Raw genomic sequence first — 19681 nt, 5'->3', positions numbered from 1 at the left:
TTTCCACTGAGCCACAGTGCCCCATGGAGGTGTCACCCCCCAAAGCCCATGGCTTCTTTGAGGGAGGCCCGAAAAGGCCAGGCCGGAGGACGAGACCTGCACAAAGTCTAATAATATTGCGTAGTAATAATAATGTTGGTATTTGTTAAGTGCTTACTATGTGCCGAGCTCTGTTCTAAGCACTGGGGTAGACACAAGGTAATCAGGTTGTCCCACGTGAGGCTCACAGTTAATCCCCATTTTACAGATGAGGTAACTGAGGCGCAGAGAAGTGAAGTGACTTGCCCACAGTCACACAGCTGACAAGTGGCAGGGCCGGGATTCAAACCCATGACATCTGACTCGTGGGACAACCTGATTGCCCTGTATCTTTCTCAGTGCTTAGAACAGTGCTCTGCACATAACAAATACCAACATTATTATTATTATTATTATTGACTCAGTGGAAAGAGCCCGGGCTTGGGAGTCAGAGGTCGTGAGTTCAAATTCCGGCCCAGCCGCTTGATAGCTGTGTGACTTTGAGCAAGTCACTTACGTTCTCTGTGCCTCAGTTCCCTCATCTGTAAAATGGGGATTAAGACTGTGAGCCCCACGTGGGACAACCTGATCACCTTGTATCCTTTCCAGTGCTTAGAACAGTGCTTTGCACATAGTAAGCGCTTAACAAATGCTATTTTTTTTTTTAAATCCCAGCACTTAGAACAGTGCTCGGCACTTAGTAAGTGCTTAACAAATGCCATCGTCCTCTCCTTCTTAGCCTGCCCGTAACAGGTTTGCCCATCTATAAAGCAAGCTGCTCCTCCTCCTCTCGTGCCCTGGTTTTCTGTTTCTTATCTTTGGATGTAGTTCTGCGGCTTGAATGTTTGAGGTGCTATTACTCAATCAGTGCAATGCTGATACAAGCTGCTAAAATAATAATTGTGGAATCAGTTAAGCACTTCCTGTGTGCCATGCATTACTCTATTGCTCCAATACTGATAGAAGCTGGTAAAATAATAATAATGATGGTATTTGTCCAGCACTTCCTATGTACCACGCACTGTTCTGAGCATTGGGGTAGATAAGAGATAATCAGGTTGTCCCACGTGGGGCTCACAATTTTCCTCCTGGCTCTGCCACTTGTGAGCTGTGTGACTGTGGGCAAGTCACTTAACTTCTCTTTGCCTCAGTTACCTCATCTGTAAAATGGGGATTAAGACTGTGAGCCTCATGTAGGACAACCTAATTACCCTGTATCTCCCCCAGCGCTTAGAACAGTGCTCTGCACATAGTAAGCACTTAACAAATACCAACATTATTATTATCCTCATTTTAGATGGGGTGACAGGCCCAGAGAAGTGACTTGCCTAAGGTCACACAACAGACAAGTGGAGGAGCTGGAATTAGAATCCATGTCCTTCTGACTCCGAGAAGCTCTTTACCCTAAGCCACGCTGCTTCTCAGGTCTGACACATCCCACGTGGGGCCCACAATCTGAATCCCCATTTTACAGATGAGGTAACTGTGGCACAGAGAAGTTAAGTGATGTAGGAGAAGCAGCGTGGCGCAGTGGAAAGAGCACGGGCTTTGGAGTCAGGGCTCATGAGTTCGAATCCCAGCTCTGCCACTTGTCAGCTGTGTGACTGTGGGCAAGTCACTTAACTTCTCTGTGCCTCAGTTCCCTCATCTGTAAAATGGGGATTAAGACTGTGAGCCCCACGTGGGACAACCTGATTCCCCTGTGTTTACCCCAGCGCTTAGAACAGTGCTCTGCACATAGTAAGCGCTTAACAAATACCAACATTTATTTATGTACCCACGGTCACACTGCAGACAAGTGGCAGAGCTGGAATTAAAACCCAGGACCTTCTGACTCCCAGGCCTGTGCTCCATCCATAGGTCACACTGTTCTTCACTCAATTTAAGTCCTGCTGCCTCTGATGTTTGAGGTGCTATTAATCAGTGATATATTTTGAGCAATTACCTTGTGCAAAGCACCGTTTTAAGTGCTTAGGAGAGTACAGTATGCTAGAGATCAGTCAATTGTATTTATTGAGTACTCGGTGCAAAGCACTGTACTAAGCTCCCCCTTCAATGCAAGCGCTCAATAAATACGATTGAATAAGTGAATGAAAGAATGAAGGTACATCTCCTCTAAGAGGCCTTCCCTAACTAAGCCCTCCTTTCCTCTTCTCCCACTCCCTTCTTCTGCACTGCACAGACCTGCTCCTTTTATTCATCCCCCGTCCCAACTCTCAGCACTTATGTACATAACTGTAATTTATATTAATGTCTGCCTCCCCCTCTAGCTCTTTGTGGGCTGGGAATATGTCTGCATACTGTTATATTGTACTCTCCCAAGCTCTTAGTTCAGGGCTCTGCATACAGTAAGCGCTCAATAAATATTGAAATTGTTATATTGTACTCTCCCAAGCTCTTAGTTCAGGGCTCTGCATACAGTAAGCGCTCAATAAATATTGAATGAATGAATGAAAGCCCTTAGAAGAGTATAATATAACAGAGTTGGTAGACTTGTTCCCTGCCCACAGTGAGCTTATAGCCTTGAGTTGGTAAAAAAACACCTCTGACCTCAAAGGGTTTACAGTGTAGTGGAGGAGACTGACATTAAACTCAATTACAGATAGGGGAAGTGGCAGAGGATGAAGATATTGTACTTAAGTACTGTAGGCTGCCAGTGGGGTGAGTGTCAAAGTGAGTAAGGAGTACAGATACAAGTGCATAGGTGATACAGAGGAGAAGACAAATGTGGGGGTAGAACATCATCTTGGAGGAATTTTATTTTAGTAGGGGAGAGTGGTGGACTGTTGGATGTTAAGAGAGAGGGAGTTTGTGTTTCTACATTAGGGAGCCATGCTAAAGGTGCAAAATATGATAAAACTTGGTAATTTTTCACCCCTCAAAGAGGCTTTCCTTCCAAATTTGGAGAATTGATGGCAAGAGGAGCAGCTAGAATGAGGCAGGTGTTAATTTAGAAGGAGATATGAGACAAAGCAAAGGAAGCCTTAATTATGAATGCACAGATCTTTATTCACAGGGTGGGCATTGCTGGTGAGTTTTCATAAGAATTACCAGAGAGCTTTGAGCCTCATGTTGTCTACAAGCTGAATGCAGGAAACTGCTTAGGACAAAGACTTAATAGCCACAAAAAATTATTTTTTTGTTTTGTTTTTGAAAGTATTTAAGTGCTTACTATGTGCAAGGAGCTGTACTAAGCACTGGAATAGGTAGAAGCTGATCAGGTTGGACACAGCCCACGTCCCATAAGGGGCTCATAGTCTTATTACCCATTTTACAGATGAGATAACCTGAGGCACAGAGAGGTTAAGTGACATACCCAAGGTCACACAGCAGACAAGTGGCAGAGCTGGAATTAGAACCCAGGACCTTCTGACTCCCAGGCCTGTGGTCCATCCACTAGGTCATACTGTTTTTCACTGAACTTAAATCCAGTTTCCTCTGACTGACTTATTTTCAAAAATCAGTAAAATCAGAAGTAGGAAAAACATTCCACTGAACATAGAAGTAGCATGTCTTAGTGGAAAGACCACGGGGCTGGAAATAAGAGGACCTGTGTTCTAATCTCAGCTCTGCCACTTTCCTGCTGTGTGTCTTTGGACATAGCTTCTTTGTGTTTCTGTTTCCTTGTCTCTAAAATGGGGGTAAAATACCCCTTTTCCCTCCTACTTGGACTATGGGCCTCATGTGTCACAAGGATTGTGTTCAATCTGCCTCTTGTATCTACACCAGCATTTAATGTAGTATTTGGTACATATTAAGCACTTAACAAATCCCACAAATACTCTTGGTATTATTATTGAGACCAAGTCAGCTCATGAGAATTTACTATTAAAAACTGGTTGGAAAAGTAATTATAGACACTGATGTCCTGGGAGTCAGAAGGACCTGGGTTCTAATTCAGACTCCGCCACTTGTCTGCTGTGTGACCTTGGGCAGGTCACTTAACTTCTCTGTGCCTCAGTTACCTCAACTGTAAAATGAGGATTAAGACGTGAGCCCCATGTGGGACAAGAACTGTGCCTAACCTGATTAGCTTGCACCTCCCCCAGAAGTTAGTACAGTGCCTGGCACATAGTAAATGCTTAACAAATGCCATTAAAAAAATAAAGAAAACGAGACTGTTGGAGGTTACAGAAAGGCACTCTGAGCTCACCCGGCGTGATGTGATTAAACAGTATCAGCACCACCTCTACTCAGAGAAAGTTAATCATAATAAAGTCACAAACTTTAGTAAAAACTGACCTTTTACTAAATAGTGTTGGTGCCACAATTTTTTACTTCTGGTCGTCGTACACTACAGGATTTGTATGTGGTACGTGTAGGCCTGGACTACAGGCCTCTGCTATAGAATTCATTTTCTTTAGACTGCAGTCCATGTCTTTGTCCAGAGGTGATAGCTCTTCAGTCATAAATTGCAATATTCCAGTCTTCTATTTCAGATTTTTCAAGTACTCTGAACATCTGTGATTACTGGCATTACTGAATCCTACAAGCCTCTCAGAGAATTTCCCTTTATAAGTGAATCTCAGCAGAATGGACACGGAGCGATTTGTTGCAGGAAGAATTCTCTAGAAAATTGTAGCAAAGTTTGAAGTCAGCTGGAAACAGGAATTCAAGCCAATTCCTCTGATTAAGTTGGAACTTGATTTTTGTAACTTCTTTATTCTTTAAAAACATTTGGTTTCTGTGAACTTTTAATTGTGCTTCACTCTTTTATTGTGTCCCTAACTATTTTCATGGTTTTGTTCATCTAACTGCAGGATGATCTAATTTTGATCAAAAGTTTTTAATGCAATAAGGGCAAAGATGAACTTTGTGCCTTGAAATTTTAGACTAGATTGTAAGTAAGCTCTTCTGTTGAAAAGGTCAGGAATCATGTCTACTAATTCTATAGTACTCTCCAAAGGACTTGAGAGTCCTGCACAGAGTAGGTACTCAATAAACACTATGGATCGATTGAAAATTTTGAGTGATGAGTTTAGTGAGATCTAATAATCTCCTGTGTTCCAAGACAGGGCATCTGCCTTTGTGCAAAACAAGTATGCAACATGAGACGGTGTAGATAAATTTTGTTCCCTACAGTCAGTTGCTCATTTTAAATTATTATTAGGCAATTCTAGTATTTGGACTTTTCAATCAGTCAATCAATGATATTTATTGACTGCTTCCTATGTGCAGAGCACTGTACTAAGTGCTTGGAAGGGTACAACAAAATTAGCCAACACGTTCCCTTCCCATAACAAGCTAATTGTTCACATGAGAGCTTGGTGGTCATGATTGTGAAAATATATTAAATACAATCATAATCAAGTAGTCACTGAGGACTTAGCCAAGGCAAAACTCTTAACATTCATGAATAAACCGTAGAGGAGCTCCTCTTGCCTGACAAATGATCGGCATCCTCATGCACCGTATAGTAGATCTGAGCTCCGAAGGATTTAGCTCTAGGAAAGATTTCAGAAACAGAAAAGTGTTTCTATTATCTGGGCTGACAGCCAACACCAGTCCTTATTTATTGCCCAGACCTGCCCAAGGCAAGTTATAAAAAGGCTATGTTTTTATGGTATTTGTTAAGCGTTTACTATGGACCAGGCAGTCTGCTAAGCATTGGGGTAGATACAAGGTAACCAGGTTGGACACAGTTCCTGTCCCACATGGGACTCACAATCAATCTCCATTTTACAGATGAGGTAACTGAGGCACAGAGAAGTAAAGTGACTTGCCCAAGGTGACACAGCAGACAAGAGGTGGAGCCGGGATTAGAACCTAGGTCTTTCTGACTCCCTATATGTGAGGGAAGAGAAGGGACAAAAGAGGAAAGAGACTCTCTCTTTTCTCTCCTTGCCCTCCAAGTCTATTCTTCTGCCTGATAAAATGCTCCCTGCCCTTGGCTCTACTTTTCTTTTCTTGCTGTTGGTCAAGTGGAAAGAGCCATGTTTGGGGAAGCCAAGGATTTAGAATGTAGTTCTGGTTCTACCTGTTGGACCTAAACCTTCAGTGGTGAAGGTTTTGGGGTTTTTTTAAAATAGTATTTCTTAAATGTAGTATTTCTTAAGTGCTTACTATGTGCCAGGCACTGAACTAAGCCCTGGGGTAAATAAAAGATAATCGGGTTAGACACAGGCCCTGTCACAAACAGGGCTCAGTCTTAATTCCCATTTTACAGATGAAGTAGCTGAGGCATGGAGAAGTTAAGTGACTTGTCCAAGGTCACATAGCAGACACGTGACATAGACGGGATTAAAACCCAGATCCTCTGACTCCCAGACCTGGGCTCTTCTCACTAGGCCATGCTGATTCTTGGGCAACCCACCTAATGTGTCTGTGCCTCAGTTTCCTCATCTGTAAAATGATTCCCCTCTCAGATCGCACCTGGAGAGTTTCCAGTCCTCTACCAGTCTCGGCTACAGGAGGGAGGGTCAAGCAGAAACCTGTCCATTCCATTCCTAGGTTGGCCAGTGGCTAGCGAATGGAAGGCAATCTGCTACAAGTCAACAACAGCAACAGCGGCACGGGAGAGAGTCGAGGGCGGAGACTTAAATTTGCTGCACGGAAGGAGGCAATGGTAAACCACTTCTGTATTTTTACCAAGAGAACTCTATGGTTACCCGACTAGAACGACTGCAGATGGAAAGCGGGACATTCTGGAAGAGATGTGTCCATGGTGTCGCTATGGGTTGGAATGACTTGACGGCATGAAACAAGACAAAATCAGGGATTAAATCCTACTCCCTCTACTTAGATTGTGAACCCCATGTGGGACAGGGATTGTGTCCAACCTGAGTAGCTCCTATCTACCCCAGCGCTTCATACAGTCCTTGGGACATAATAAGTGCTTAACAGATAACATTATTATTATTGTGGTGCTACAGCATAACGTCAGTGCCGCTGCAATCGTTTTAGCTGTAAGTGGATCCAGGTTCTTTTTTAGGGTATTTGTTAAGCACTTATTTTGTGCCATTTTGTACTAAACACTGGGGTAGATCAATCAATGGTATATATTGAGCACTTACTATGTGCAGAGCACTGTTCTAAGCACTTGAGAGAGTACAACACAACAGAGTTGGCAGAAATGTTCCCTGTCCACAACGAGCTTCCAGTCTTGAAGGGGAGACAGGCATGAATATAAATGAATAATTTGTAATATATAATTTAAAGCTATTTACATAAATGCTGTGGGGTTGAGTGTGGGGGAAATATCAAGTGCCCAGAGGTCTCAGATCCAAGTGCACAGACAACTCGCAAGGGAGTCGGAGCTGGGGGAAAAAGGGCTTAATTAGGGAAGGCCTCCTGGAAAAGATGCAATCTTAGATTCAAGGGGCTCACTTGGGTTGCAGTGTGGCCTAGTGGATAGAGCATGGGCTTGGGAGTCAGAAGGACCTGGTTCTAATCTCGACTTTTCCACTTGTCTGCTCTGTGTGACCATGGACAAGTGGATATATTTTTATTATCCTATTTATTTTATTAATGAGGGTGTACATTCCCTTGATTCTATTTATTGTGATTGTTGTCTTGTTTTTGCTCATCTTTCTCCCCCGATTAGGCTGTAAACCCATCAGTGGGCAGGGATTGTCTCTATCTGTTGCCGAATTGTACATTCCAAGCGCTTAGTACAGTGCTCTGCACATAGTAAGCTCTCAATCAATACTATTGAATGAACGAACTTCACTTCTCTGTGCTCCAGTTACCTCATCTGTAAAGTGGAGATTAAGATTATGAGCCCTATTTACGGCAGGAAGTGTTCAACCTGATTCGCTTGTATCCATGTTGGTGCTTAGAAGAGTCCCTGGCACATAGTAAATGCTTAACAAATACTACAACTATTTTCATTAATAATAATAATAATCCCCCTTTTACAGATGAGGAAACTGAAGCACAGAGAAGTTAAGTGACTTTCCCAAAGTCACACAGCAGACAAGTGGCAGAGCTGAGATTAGAACTCAGTTCGTCTGCCTACCGCTTACTCGGTCGGTATGCTCCCTGACTGGCAGGGACAAGGTAGTTCAAGTGGCACTGCTTGAACCACTCGTGCTATAATAATTGTGGTATTTCTTAAGCACTTAATATGTGTCAAGTGCTGTACTAAGCTCTGGGGTCGATGCGAGACCAGCAGATCGGTTACACAGTCTCTGTCTCAACTGAGAAGCAGCATGGCGTAGTGGATAGAGCATAGAGAAGGTCATGGGTTCTAATCCCAGCTCTGCTGCTTGTCTACTGTGTGGCGTTGGACAAGTCACTTTCTTTCTCTGGTCCTCAGTTCCCTCATCTGTAAAATCGGTATTGAGACTATGAGGCCCACGTGGGACATGGACTGTGTCTAACCCGATTTGCTTGTATCTATCCCAGCGTTTGATACAGTGCCTGGCACATAGTAAGCGCTTAACAAATACCATAATTATTATCATTTGTTGTTATTAACTGGGGTTCACCATCTAGATAGGAAAGAGAACAGGATTGAAATGAATCCCCATTTTACAGGTGAGGATATTGAGGCACTATGAAGTTCTGACTTGTCCAGGGTCACACAGCAGGAAAAGGGCAGAGCCGGGATTAGAATCCAGGTCTTCTGACTCCCAGGCCCAGGTTGTTCCCCAGTGCAGGTTTGTAGTTTTGAAGTTTTAGGACCAAGGCTCATATACTATCTTAGACACAGAACTCCATCATTATTGCTTTTTCTTCCCTGCTTCTTAGGACAAAGGAGACTTTCCTGAATCCCAGACTTTCCTGAATCCCTGACTTCCCTGCCCCCTTCGACTGGAGTTCAGGGAGGGCAGAATCCCATCACCAAAAGCGCAATATGGATTGATCCCAGTCATAGATTTCATGGATGGAGATTGTCCATTCCTCCAAGCCCCCTCAAGGACATACATAGCCAAGAATCTCCAGGAAGGGCACAACCACTGTGTCTTCCTCAGACCATCCCATCTACTGATCTCGTTGAGTTACAAAATGCTTCATCTGCCAATGTCCCAAGCACTTAGTTCCGTTCTCTGTACACAATAAGCACTCAATTAATATCACTGATGATGATGATGATGAACTTTGCATTTGTAAAATGACACAAAAAACACTTCTCGAATACAGCACTGTACAGTTTACAGTAGAAAATTGTAGTTTGATTTTACAAATTCAAGGTTGTCATTTTAATAGCATACATCAAGAATTAGGATATTTAAATGTCCCAAATTTAAACAAAAAACCAATATCACTAGCAGTACTCATATAATTTACAATGAAAAACTTAAAAATAATTGTGGTGTTTCAAGGTGATAATAATTTATAATCCAAGGCATCAGGTTGTGTTCTTATCAAATTTGAAGACTGATCTATTTACCTGCAGTACTGATCTTGGCCTATAAAATTACTATTGGATTTTAATTTTAACCCAACTTCTAGTTGTAATTTAATGATAAAATAATGATTTATTGCAATTTGCTGAGAAGTCAGATTAAACTGACAGTTTAGGACTACTTAACAGGGATTTTGATGATTACACTCTTCATCTAATTGTAAAATACTTACGGAAGTGTAAAAACGGTAATTTATTTTGCAGAATCTTCAGCACTTTGCAACCTAACCATCCTTCATTATTAGTCTGAACTGAAGTACCTTGCAGTAAGAACCTAGGCCAACAGTTGATTTTAATTCATTTGTCAGTGAAATAATAGTGACTGATTTTATATGGTAAAATAGTCGAAACTTTTAAATTGAAATCTGGGTCAGTACAACTAATGGCAAATATCTCCTTTAGGAGACTACACATTGTTGTTGTTTTTTTAATAGAGTGCCCATCCATGTAAGTTTTTTCTTCATGTATAGTTAAAAATTCTTGATTCCATAGGCAAAATTGACAAGGCACAGCTTGTCAGTCAGTGAGGGAATGTTTTTCTTGTTTTGGGTTTTTTGGGGTTTTTTTGCTTTTGATCCATCATTGTTGCCTAAAATGTGGTTGTTAAATTCTAAGATCAATCAATCAATTAATGATATTGAGTGCTTACTCTGTGCAGAGCATGTAATTAACAGACACCTTCCCTGCCCCTAACAAGCTTACAGTCTAGAGGGAAAGATGGACAACAATATAATAAGTAATGTATCCTACTCTACAAAAAGATGTTCTATAAAATTTCTGAAGGGTTGGAAAAGAACACCCAATATCATTATTAAATCTTTTTTCCATTTCTGTTTACTTTAAGTGATTAATGGATGCTTTGAAGTTGGCTTGCATATACATCCTGAAATGTTTTGCTACTTGAGGCCTGTAAGAAGGTAAGATTGGTCTTCAAATTATTTTCATACTAAAAGAAAATTGTCATCCATTATTTGGATAGTTTTATTTTTTTACTTCTGAAATTATTACTTATTTTTGAGAAAAATATTCAAAAATAGAGGAAAAGCAAAATTGCTGTGACTCGCTTTCATTGCAGGAACATTGCTCTTCTTTGAGTAGTTATGAACTTGTTTGTTCTTTTTTTTTTTAATTCACATTGACTGAAGAACAGCTTCAACCACTATTAATCTTTTCTCCTTGAGCAAAAATCCAGACTCTTGACCTTAGATTTTCTGTTACAGTCTTTTCTTGGTTCTCTTCCTACCTCTTAGGATAATCCATTTCAGTCTCTTTCACAAACTCTTCCTCTGCCTTCTACTCCCTAATTACGGCTGTTCCTCAACGCTCCGGTTTCGAGTCCATCAGTCAATCCATTGATGGTATTTATTGGGCACTTACTGTGTGCGGGAGCACTGAATTAGGTACTTGGGAATGTACATTAAAACAGAGTTGGTGGACGCAATCCATGCGTACAAGGAGTTTAGAGTTTACAGGGGAAATAGACATTAAAATAGATTAGGGTTGGGGGAAACAGTGGGGTATTAGAATCTTTACATAAGCATTTTGGGGCTGGGGTGAGTATCAAAGTGCTTAAGGGGGACACAGCCAAGTTCATCGTCAATGCTTAGGGGAGGGTGATTGGCGCTCATCGGCTCCTATGGCCTTAATTACTTCCTCTTGCAATTTACTCTCTCATACACCGTGATAACTCTGCCCTCTCTCCTTCTGCCTCGAAGACATCTCTACACTGTTGTTCCTATGAAAGCTCAAGCTCAAATTTGTAAAACCTAACTCATTTCCCCACTCACTTTCCCATCACAGTAGACAGACTGACCATCCTCTCCATCTCTCAAACCCACCGGTTGGACATTATCCTTGATTCCACAAGAGAAAAGGCTTGAGAGTTAGAGGACATGGGTTCTAATCCCGGATTAGCCACGGGTCTGCTGGGTGACCTTGGACAGGTCACTTAACCTCTCTGTGCCTCAGTTCCCTCATCTGTAAAATGGAGATTAAGACTGTGAGCCCTATAATAATAATAATTATAATGATAATAATGGTATTTGTTAAGCACTTAGTATGTGCCAGGCACTCTTTGAAGCACTGGGGTAGATACAAGGTAATCAGGTTGTCCCTGTCAGCTGTTTGACTTTGGGCAAGTCACTTAATTTCTCTGTGCCTCAGTTATCTCTTCTGAAAAATGGGGATTAAGAATGTGAGCCCCACGTGGGACAACCTGATTACTTGTATTCCACACCCCCCCCAGTACTTAGAACAATGCTTGGCACATAGTAAGCACTTAACAAATGCCATCATTATTATTATGTGGGGCTCACCATCTTTATCCCCATTTTACAAATGAGGTAACTGAGGCACAGAGAAGTTAAGTGGCTTGCCCAAGGTCACACAGCAGACAACTTGTTTTGTTGTCTGTCTCCCCCTTCTAGACTGTGAGCCTGTGGTTGTGTAGGGAGTGTATCTATTGCCGAATTGTACTTTCCAAGTGCTTAGTACAGTGCTCTGCACATAATAAGCATTCAATAAATGCAATTGAATGAATGAAAGTGGTGGAACCGGGATTAGAAGCCATGTCCTCTGACTCCCAAGCCCGTGCTCTTTCCACTAAACCATGCTGTTTCTTAAATCCTATGTGGGACAGGGACTGTGTCCAACCTGATTATCTTGTATTTACACCAGCACTTAGAACAGTGCCTTTCACAGAGTAAGTGCTTAACAGATACCATCATCATCATTGTTATTATCTTTCACCCTCCACAATCAATCAAATTATTTATGTAATTGTCTGTGTTCCCCTCTAGACTTGTAAGCTCACTGTGGGCAGGGAATGCCAACTCTGTTGCATTGTTCTCTTCTAAGCACTTAGTTCAGTGCTTTGCTCATAGTTAGCACTCAGTATAACAATGAATGAATCAGTGTATTTATTTGGTGTTTTCTCTGTGAAAAGCACTGTTCTAAGCACTTGGGAGAGTACAGTATAACAGAGTTTGGTAGACATGTTTCCTGCTCATGGGTTGGGGTCAGACATTAATTTAAATAAATATAATAATAATGATGGTATTTGTTAAGCATTTACTATGTGCCAAGCACTGTTCTATGCACTGATATTATGGATACATACAGAAGTGCTTTGGGGCTAAAGATGGGGTGAATAAAGGTTACAAATCCAAGTGCAAGGGAAAGGGAATAGAGAAAATGAGGGTTTAGTCAGGGAAGACCTTTTGGAGGAGATGTGATTTGAATAAGACTTTGAAGGTGAAGAAAGTGATGGTCTGGAGGATATGAAGGGGAAGTGGGTTCCAGGTCAGAGGTGGGAAGTGGGAGATCGGTGGCAAGACAGGCGAGATCCTGGTAACAGTGAGTATCTTGTCAGTTCTTCCTCCACAGCATTTCTTAAATCCGTTCCTCCTTGTCCCTTCTTCTCGATGTAAACGGTCTCCACGCTGATCCATACACTTATCTTAACCCAGCTTGACTACTGTCCCTGATCTCCCTGCCTCCAATCTCTCCCCTCCCAATCAATAGTATTTATTGGATGCTTACTGTGTGTCAAACACCATACTAAGAGTCAGTAGATAAACTCCTGCCCTCAAAGAGATTACAATCTAGTGGGGGAGACAGACCTTAAATAAATTATGGTTATGTATGGTTATGGTTAAGTGCTGTGGGGCTGAGGATGGGGTGAATACCAAGCATTTAAAGGGTGCACATTCATTCAATCGTATTTATTGAGCGCTTACTGTGTGCAGATCACTGTACTTAGCACTTGGAAAGTACAATTCAGCAACAAATAGAGACAATCCCTACCCAACAATGGGCTCACAGTCTAGAAGAGGAGAGACAGACAACAAAACAAAACAGGTAGACAGGCATCAAAAGCATCAATATAAATAAATAGAATTATGGGTATATGCACATCATTAATAAAATTAATAGAATAATGAATATGTACATATATGCAAGTTATATATAGCACATCCAAGTTGTCTCTATTTGTTGCCAAACTGTACTTTCCAATGGTTGGACCAATGTAGTACCATTTTGGATGGAGAGGAAAGGGTGGATTTTAGCGATGTTTTGAAGGTTTGGTGACAGATTGAATGAGAGAGATGAATCAAGGATAACGCCATGGTTATGGGCTTTTGAAACAGGGAGGATAGTGGTGTGGTCTACGGTAAAGGAAAATATGCGGAGAGCATAGGGTTCGGGTGGGAAGATGAGGAGTTCTCTTTTGTACATGTTTGGTGGGACTTTCAGGTAAAGATGTTCTAGAAATTTATGAAATTGAAGATATAGCTGGATTTGGAGACAGATTGAGTGTGCTGCTTGAATGAGAGAGATGAGTGGAAGATAATGCCAAGGTCTTATGAGGCACGAAGGTGCTGTTGTCTTCAGTGATGGGACAGTTGGTGGAAAGACAAGATTTGGATGGGAAGATGAGGAGTTCTGTTTGGAACATGTTAATTTTGAGGTGCTGGATGGATGCCCTGAAGGTAGAAGAAAATGCGAGACTGCAGAGAAGGAAAAGGGAGTAGAACCCAGGACCTTCTGATTCCCAGATCCATGCTCCATCCACTATGCCACTGGGAACCTGTCTACCAACTCTGTTGTATTGTACTCTCCCAAGGCTCCCAAGGGTTTAGTACAATGCTCTGCACACTGTAAATGCTCAATAAATACCATTGATCGATTGATTAACGTGTCATACTGTGCACACCTCTCCACTCCTCAAAACTCTCCAGTGGTTGCTCATTCCTCTCTACATCAAGTACAAACTCTCGACAGTTTAGACTGTGAGCCCGTCATTGAGCAGGGATTGTCTCTGTTGCCGAATTGTACATTCCAAGAGCTTAGTACAGTGCTCTGCACATAGTAAATGCTCAAAAATACTATTGAATGAATGACAGTTGGTTTAAAGGTATTCAGTCAGCTCTTTCCCTCCTACTTATCCACTCTTTTCTCCCATTCTACTCCCAAGTTTATAATCTTTATTTCTCTCAATCCAACCTACTTATTGTACCTCATTCTCATCTTCCCCACTCCTGATCTCGTGCTCTCGCTCTCCCTTCCCCCTGGAAATTCCTCCCCATTCAAATCCAACAGACCACAGTTCTTCACATTTTCAAAGCTACTCTGAGACCCTATCTCCCTCAAGAGGCCTTCCTTGAATAATTTCCATTTACCACTTCTGCCCTTTCGCACCACCTAAGCCATTTAATCAATCAATTAATGATATCTATTGAGTGCTTACTGTGTGCCAAGCACTATATTAAGTGCTTGGGAGAGTTCAGTATAAAAGTTGTGGTAGGCACTATCCCTACCCACAGGGAGAAGCAGCATGGTCTAGTGGAAAGAGCACGGGCCTGGGAGTCAGAGGACCTGTGTTCTAATCCAGGCTCTACCAGTGGCTTTCTATGTGACCTTGGGCAAATCATTTAATTTCTCTGTACCTCAGTTTCCTCAACTGTAAAATGGGGATTAAATACTTTTTCCTCCTCCTATTTTGACTGTGAGCTCCACACGGAATGGCGACTGTGTCTGACCTAATGAACTTGTACCTTCCCCAGAACTTCATTCATTCAATAGTATTTATTGAGCGTTTACTATGTGCAGAGCACTATACTAAGCGCTTGGAATGTACAATTCAGCAACAGATAGAGACAATCCCTGTCCATTTAAAACAGTGTTTGATACATAGTAAGCACTTAACAAATACTATATAAAAAAGGAGCTCACGGATTATAGGGGGAGACAGATGTTAAAATATATTACTTGCTGTACCTCAAGATATCAAGATAGATATCTTGTCTATCTATCTTGTCTTGTCTATCGTGTCACCAACCCCTTTCCCATGCCCTCCTCTGGTCTGAAAGTCCCTCCCCTTTCATATCTGATAGTCCATCACTCTCCCCACCCTCAAAGCTCTCCTAAAATCATTCATTCAATCTTATTTATTGAGCGCTTACTGTGTGCAGAGCACTGTACTAAGCACTTAACTTCTCCTCCAAGAGGCTTTCCCACTATTTTCATAAAACCAATTAAGAGTAACTGGCATATGTAAATACATGGTGTATTTATTGTCAGTCACACATCATGCAGTTTACAATTATTTTGGATGTCTTGAGAAATTACGAAGTCTAACTTTTTTTTTTGGTAAGGTTTTGTCTAGAGAAGATATTGCCACAGTGGTTCATTCGTTCAAGAGCTTTATCTGGAGCTGAAGCGGTCAATGCTCTGAGACCGTTCTATTTTGCAGTGCATCCAGATTTCTTTGGCCAGCATCCCAGAGAGAGGGTAAACATTTATTTTGGTACCTTGTTCGACTTTTCTTTTAATGTTTAATTTAAAATGGCAGGGCCAAATAACACAGAGCTTTGTTAAATTTAAATGAGTTTTTCTGTTCTGATAAATATTCCTCTGGACTAATGTTTTAAATTAGTTTAATAAGGCGGAGTTAATGTTTTGGCTTTATTAGTAGCCACACTTTCTACATGTATTCAGAGAAAAAGAACTAGTGTGAAACTCTAGCCCCTAGTGTACAATAACCTCCCTTGCACAATATTGCACACTTTCTCTATCCCAGCTTAACAAATGTGAAGTTTATGAAAAAACCTCTCTTGAAAATATTAATACAATGCTATATGCAATGCCTCAAATGGAAATTCAGAAGTTTCTATGTGGATTTTTAAAAATCTGCCTTGGATAGGAGGTGGGGGCTCCTAGGGGGTGCTCTTTTCTGAAACTGAGATGAATCCAGGGACCTTCCCTGGATAATAATAATAATTGTGGTATTTGTTAAGTGTTTACTATGTCCCAGGCACTGTACTAAGCGCTGGGGTAGATTTACAGGATAATCAGATTGTCCCACTTGAAGCTCACAGTCTTAATCCCCATTTTACAGATGAGGTAACTGAGGCACAGACAAGTGACTTGCCCACAGTCACACAGCTGACAAGTGGCAGAGCCAGGATTCGAGCCCATGACCTATGTCTCCCAAGCCCGGACTCTTTCCACTGAGCCGTGCTGCTTCTCTTTAAATATAAATACTTTCTACATAACCTATGCTTAAAGCAGGCCAATATATCTGGCATGTCAGACCTCATGTTTTTCTGATTTCATACTTTAAGTATTAAGTATTTATTAAATATTTTATTTAAAAAGATAAGCTTATTAAAGAGGTAAAATTCAGTAATTCTTTTAGGAAAGATATCTTTTGCCAGATTCACAACCTTGGCATTCAGAATAAAAAATCGTTCTTGTAAGTAGTCAGTGGAAATGGGAGTGCGTATTTGGGTATGTCTGTATCTTCAAAAGTTCAATAACACAGACCAGTTTATCACTCCAGACTCTAATTTCCCATCAGATCAAGGAGCCTCAGGCATTCCCAGCGTGATGACACCCTACCCTAGGAATAACTTGTTTCTAGAGCCAAGGGCATGATAAGTTTTGTGAGTTGTTGAAGAAATAGTCCATGTTGATGCTTTCAGTTGGTTATGTCTTCTTCTGATGCATTTTTTTTTTCAGGAAGTCAATGAAAATTCTCTTAAGAAGTTAAGTGTCTATTTGGAAAGCATACAGAAACCAGGGATCAAGTCTTTAAAACCAACTCAGCTCACTTTTTATGTTCGAGAAACGGAACAAAACTCTTCTGAGAGCCAGGAATCCTTCAGTATTTCAGGTATATTTTTAGTTCAGTTTATTTCTCTTCAAGTTTAATATGAACAATTTTTTGCTTTGGATATAAATATAATCATAATTGGAATTAAGCCAGCAAGTAGTAATGCATTCTATTCTTAGCTCTGTAATTGACATTTTAGATAATCTTGGACAAATCTTTGAATTTCTCTGTTTCGGTTTTTTCACCTGTACATAAGAAGGTGGGATAACTTCCTTCCTGAGGTAAAATCATTTTTCTCCCTTTTCCTCCTCTTCTTCTCTTGGAGCTTGCTTCCCCTGGTAGGGAAGAATCAGGTTTAGTGTGCTGCTTAAATCCCTATTTCCTCATTCCTCCTATTCTTTCAACTCTGATTTTCTCATAGCATCTGCAGGGCTGGTCCCCTTGGGTCTATAGACATAAATGAGCTGGTGATATTTCTGGTGCACAGAACATCATTTTGCCTTGTAATTAGTTGCACTTTATTCTCAGTGGAAAGAGCCTGGGCTTCGGAGTCAGAGGTCATGGGTTCGACTCCTGGCTCTGTCACTTGTCAGCTGTGTGACTGTGGGCAAGTCACTTCACTTCTCTGTGCCTCAGTTCCCTCATCTGTAAAATGGGAATTAACTGTGAGCCTCACGTGGGACAACCTGATTAACCTGTGTCTACCCCAGCGCTTAGAACAGTGCTCTACACATAGTAAGCGCTTAACAAATACCAACATTATTATTATTATTATTATTAGCCCTGCAGATTCATAAAGAAAGGGCAAGTTGGAGGCTGGGATGGCAAATTTAATGGTGGCAATATTTGACCCTACAGCAGTTCTGTCCCATAAGCCACCTCTACCCAAGGTCATACCAGGGAGACACTGGTTCAGGGTTGTACCCTGTTTCAGTTCAGGGAGGGGAAAGATTAAAGAACAGAAATCAGCAAGCAGTTCTGATATTTAAACCCCTCAACCAAGACTAGAGTGAGGAAATACCACTTGTTCAAGACCACGAAGGGTAAGGAAATGCCATTTGCTCAAAACCACCCAGCGTCCACCATTGGGTAGGGAGGAGACAGTCGGGGGCTCTGCTCCCTGCCCAGAGGAGGAGGGTCCCAAAACAGTGGCCCTTAAAAATTGGTAGCTCAAGGCAGTCACCCTCCTTGCTCACCCTTAAAGCCAGTTCTGCCTAAGTACCTACCTGCTCCATTTGCCCATTTGCCTAGTATAGGAGAGAAGGGGTGACTTTTCCGACTTTGCTAAAGTTCAACCCCCTTTCCCTTAGGCCAGTGACTGGAATTCATGCTTAGTGGCTCTGTATGCTTCCTTTTGTTAATTATAATTCTAAGGTGTGTGTTTGGCTTTTATTGCTAGAAAAAGGCCAGAGCCTTCTTCTCATTTTCAGAGCAATAGGATATATATATTTTTGTCCCTACTCATGTCTACCAATTTTCCCTACTACTGACATCAAGGGGAGTTTGCACGTAGAATAGATTCACACACAGAAAATATTTGACTCTTCCTGGGTTTCCAGAAAACCAACTCACTGAAAGATCTTCAGTCATCACCATTTCTAATAACTGGTCCCTATTGTGCTTTGGTAACGGGCAATTCCCATTTTTGAGTTTTCATCCTATTTCTTTACATGTTTGTTGAAGAGTTTAGATGCACACTTACTTGTTTAGTAGTTCAGATTACTAAAGTTCTCATGTGTGACTGAAATAAAAGGGTTTTTGGGAAACCATTCATTCATTCAGTCAATCATATTTATTAAGCACTTACTGTGTGCAGAACACTGTACTAAGAGCTTGGAATGTACAGTTCGGCAACAGAGAGGGACAATCCTTTTCCTACTTAAGTAATACTATCAGACTCTAGGAAAAGACTGATTATTTAGGCCAGCTAGATCTTTCACTTAGAATAATAATGTTGGTATTTGTTACGCGCTTACTTTGTGCAGAGCACTGTTCTAAGCGCTGGGGTAAACACAGGGGAATCAGGTTGTCCCACGTGGGGCTCACAGTCTTAATCCCCATTTTACAGATGAGGAAACTGAGGCACAGAGAAGTTAAGTGACTTGCCCACAGTCACACAGCTGACAAGTGGCAGAGCTGGGATTCGAACTCATGAGCCCTGACTCCAAAGCCCGTGCTCTTTCCACTGCGCCACGCTGCTTCTCAGTTAGAACAACTTGAACACCCAGATAGAGCCCCCATTTTCAACAATTATTAATTATAAAAAATAAATCGAGTGTGCTGATCTGGCCACTAAAAGAAAAAAAGACACCCAGCCAAGTGAGGTGGATAAAAAACATAGAATATCCCATGGGGTCCGGGTGATTAACTTTAACCATGGAGAGAAAATCAGAAATATGCTCTGCAATTCTGTCTTAGAAAAACCAGCATTTCCTGTTGTTGGTTCCATTTGCTGTTTGTGCCACTGATTTGCTCCACTCTAGCCATGAGGCTTGCTGGCTGTGGCTACTCTAGGCTGTGGTCTGAAATGAAAAGTAAATGAAAGGATAATGCACACCAGAGGTAGGTATGAGAAGTAAATCATCTCCAGACTTTTCCTGGAGGATTTAGTTTGGTACTGCCAATCCTGCAGGACTTTACCACCCCAAACTAATGAGACCCCATTTCTAGTGGTCACGGTGGTTAGGGGGGATTGAGTG

General features: G+C 41.5%; 1 protein-coding gene and 1 non-coding gene across 4 annotated transcripts in view; both read left to right on the top strand.

The window, feature by feature from the left end:
* The window catches only part of TCAIM (T cell activation inhibitor, mitochondrial), a 44107-nt gene that overhangs the window by 1274 nt on the left and 23152 nt on the right, over nucleotides 1-19681 (top strand). For 2 of the 3 annotated variants that reach the window (XM_029070864.2, XM_029070866.2), the window contains exons 2-4: nucleotides 10212-10284; nucleotides 15523-15658; nucleotides 16889-17042. In XM_029070864.2, coding sequence (XP_028926697.1) covers nucleotides 10256-10284; nucleotides 15523-15658; nucleotides 16889-17042 — 319 coding nt within the window. In that variant the 5' untranslated portion in view covers nucleotides 10212-10255. Of the gene's footprint in view, nucleotides 1-6564; nucleotides 6584-10211; nucleotides 10285-15522; nucleotides 15659-16888; nucleotides 17043-19681 lie in introns of those variants that run through there. The other variant, XM_029070865.2, reaches the window with a different exon arrangement.
* On the top strand, nucleotides 6374-6510 carry LOC114814008. The gene has a single exon (XR_003761751.1). It is a non-coding gene; the product is annotated as a small nucleolar RNA SNORA7 (small nucleolar RNA).

The sequence above is a fragment of the Ornithorhynchus anatinus genome, chromosome 8, assembly GCF_004115215.2.
Source record: "Ornithorhynchus anatinus isolate Pmale09 chromosome 8, mOrnAna1.pri.v4, whole genome shotgun sequence".
Taxonomy (NCBI): Eukaryota; Metazoa; Chordata; class Mammalia; order Monotremata; family Ornithorhynchidae; genus Ornithorhynchus; species Ornithorhynchus anatinus.
This window is presented reverse-complemented; position numbering and strand designations above follow the sequence as displayed.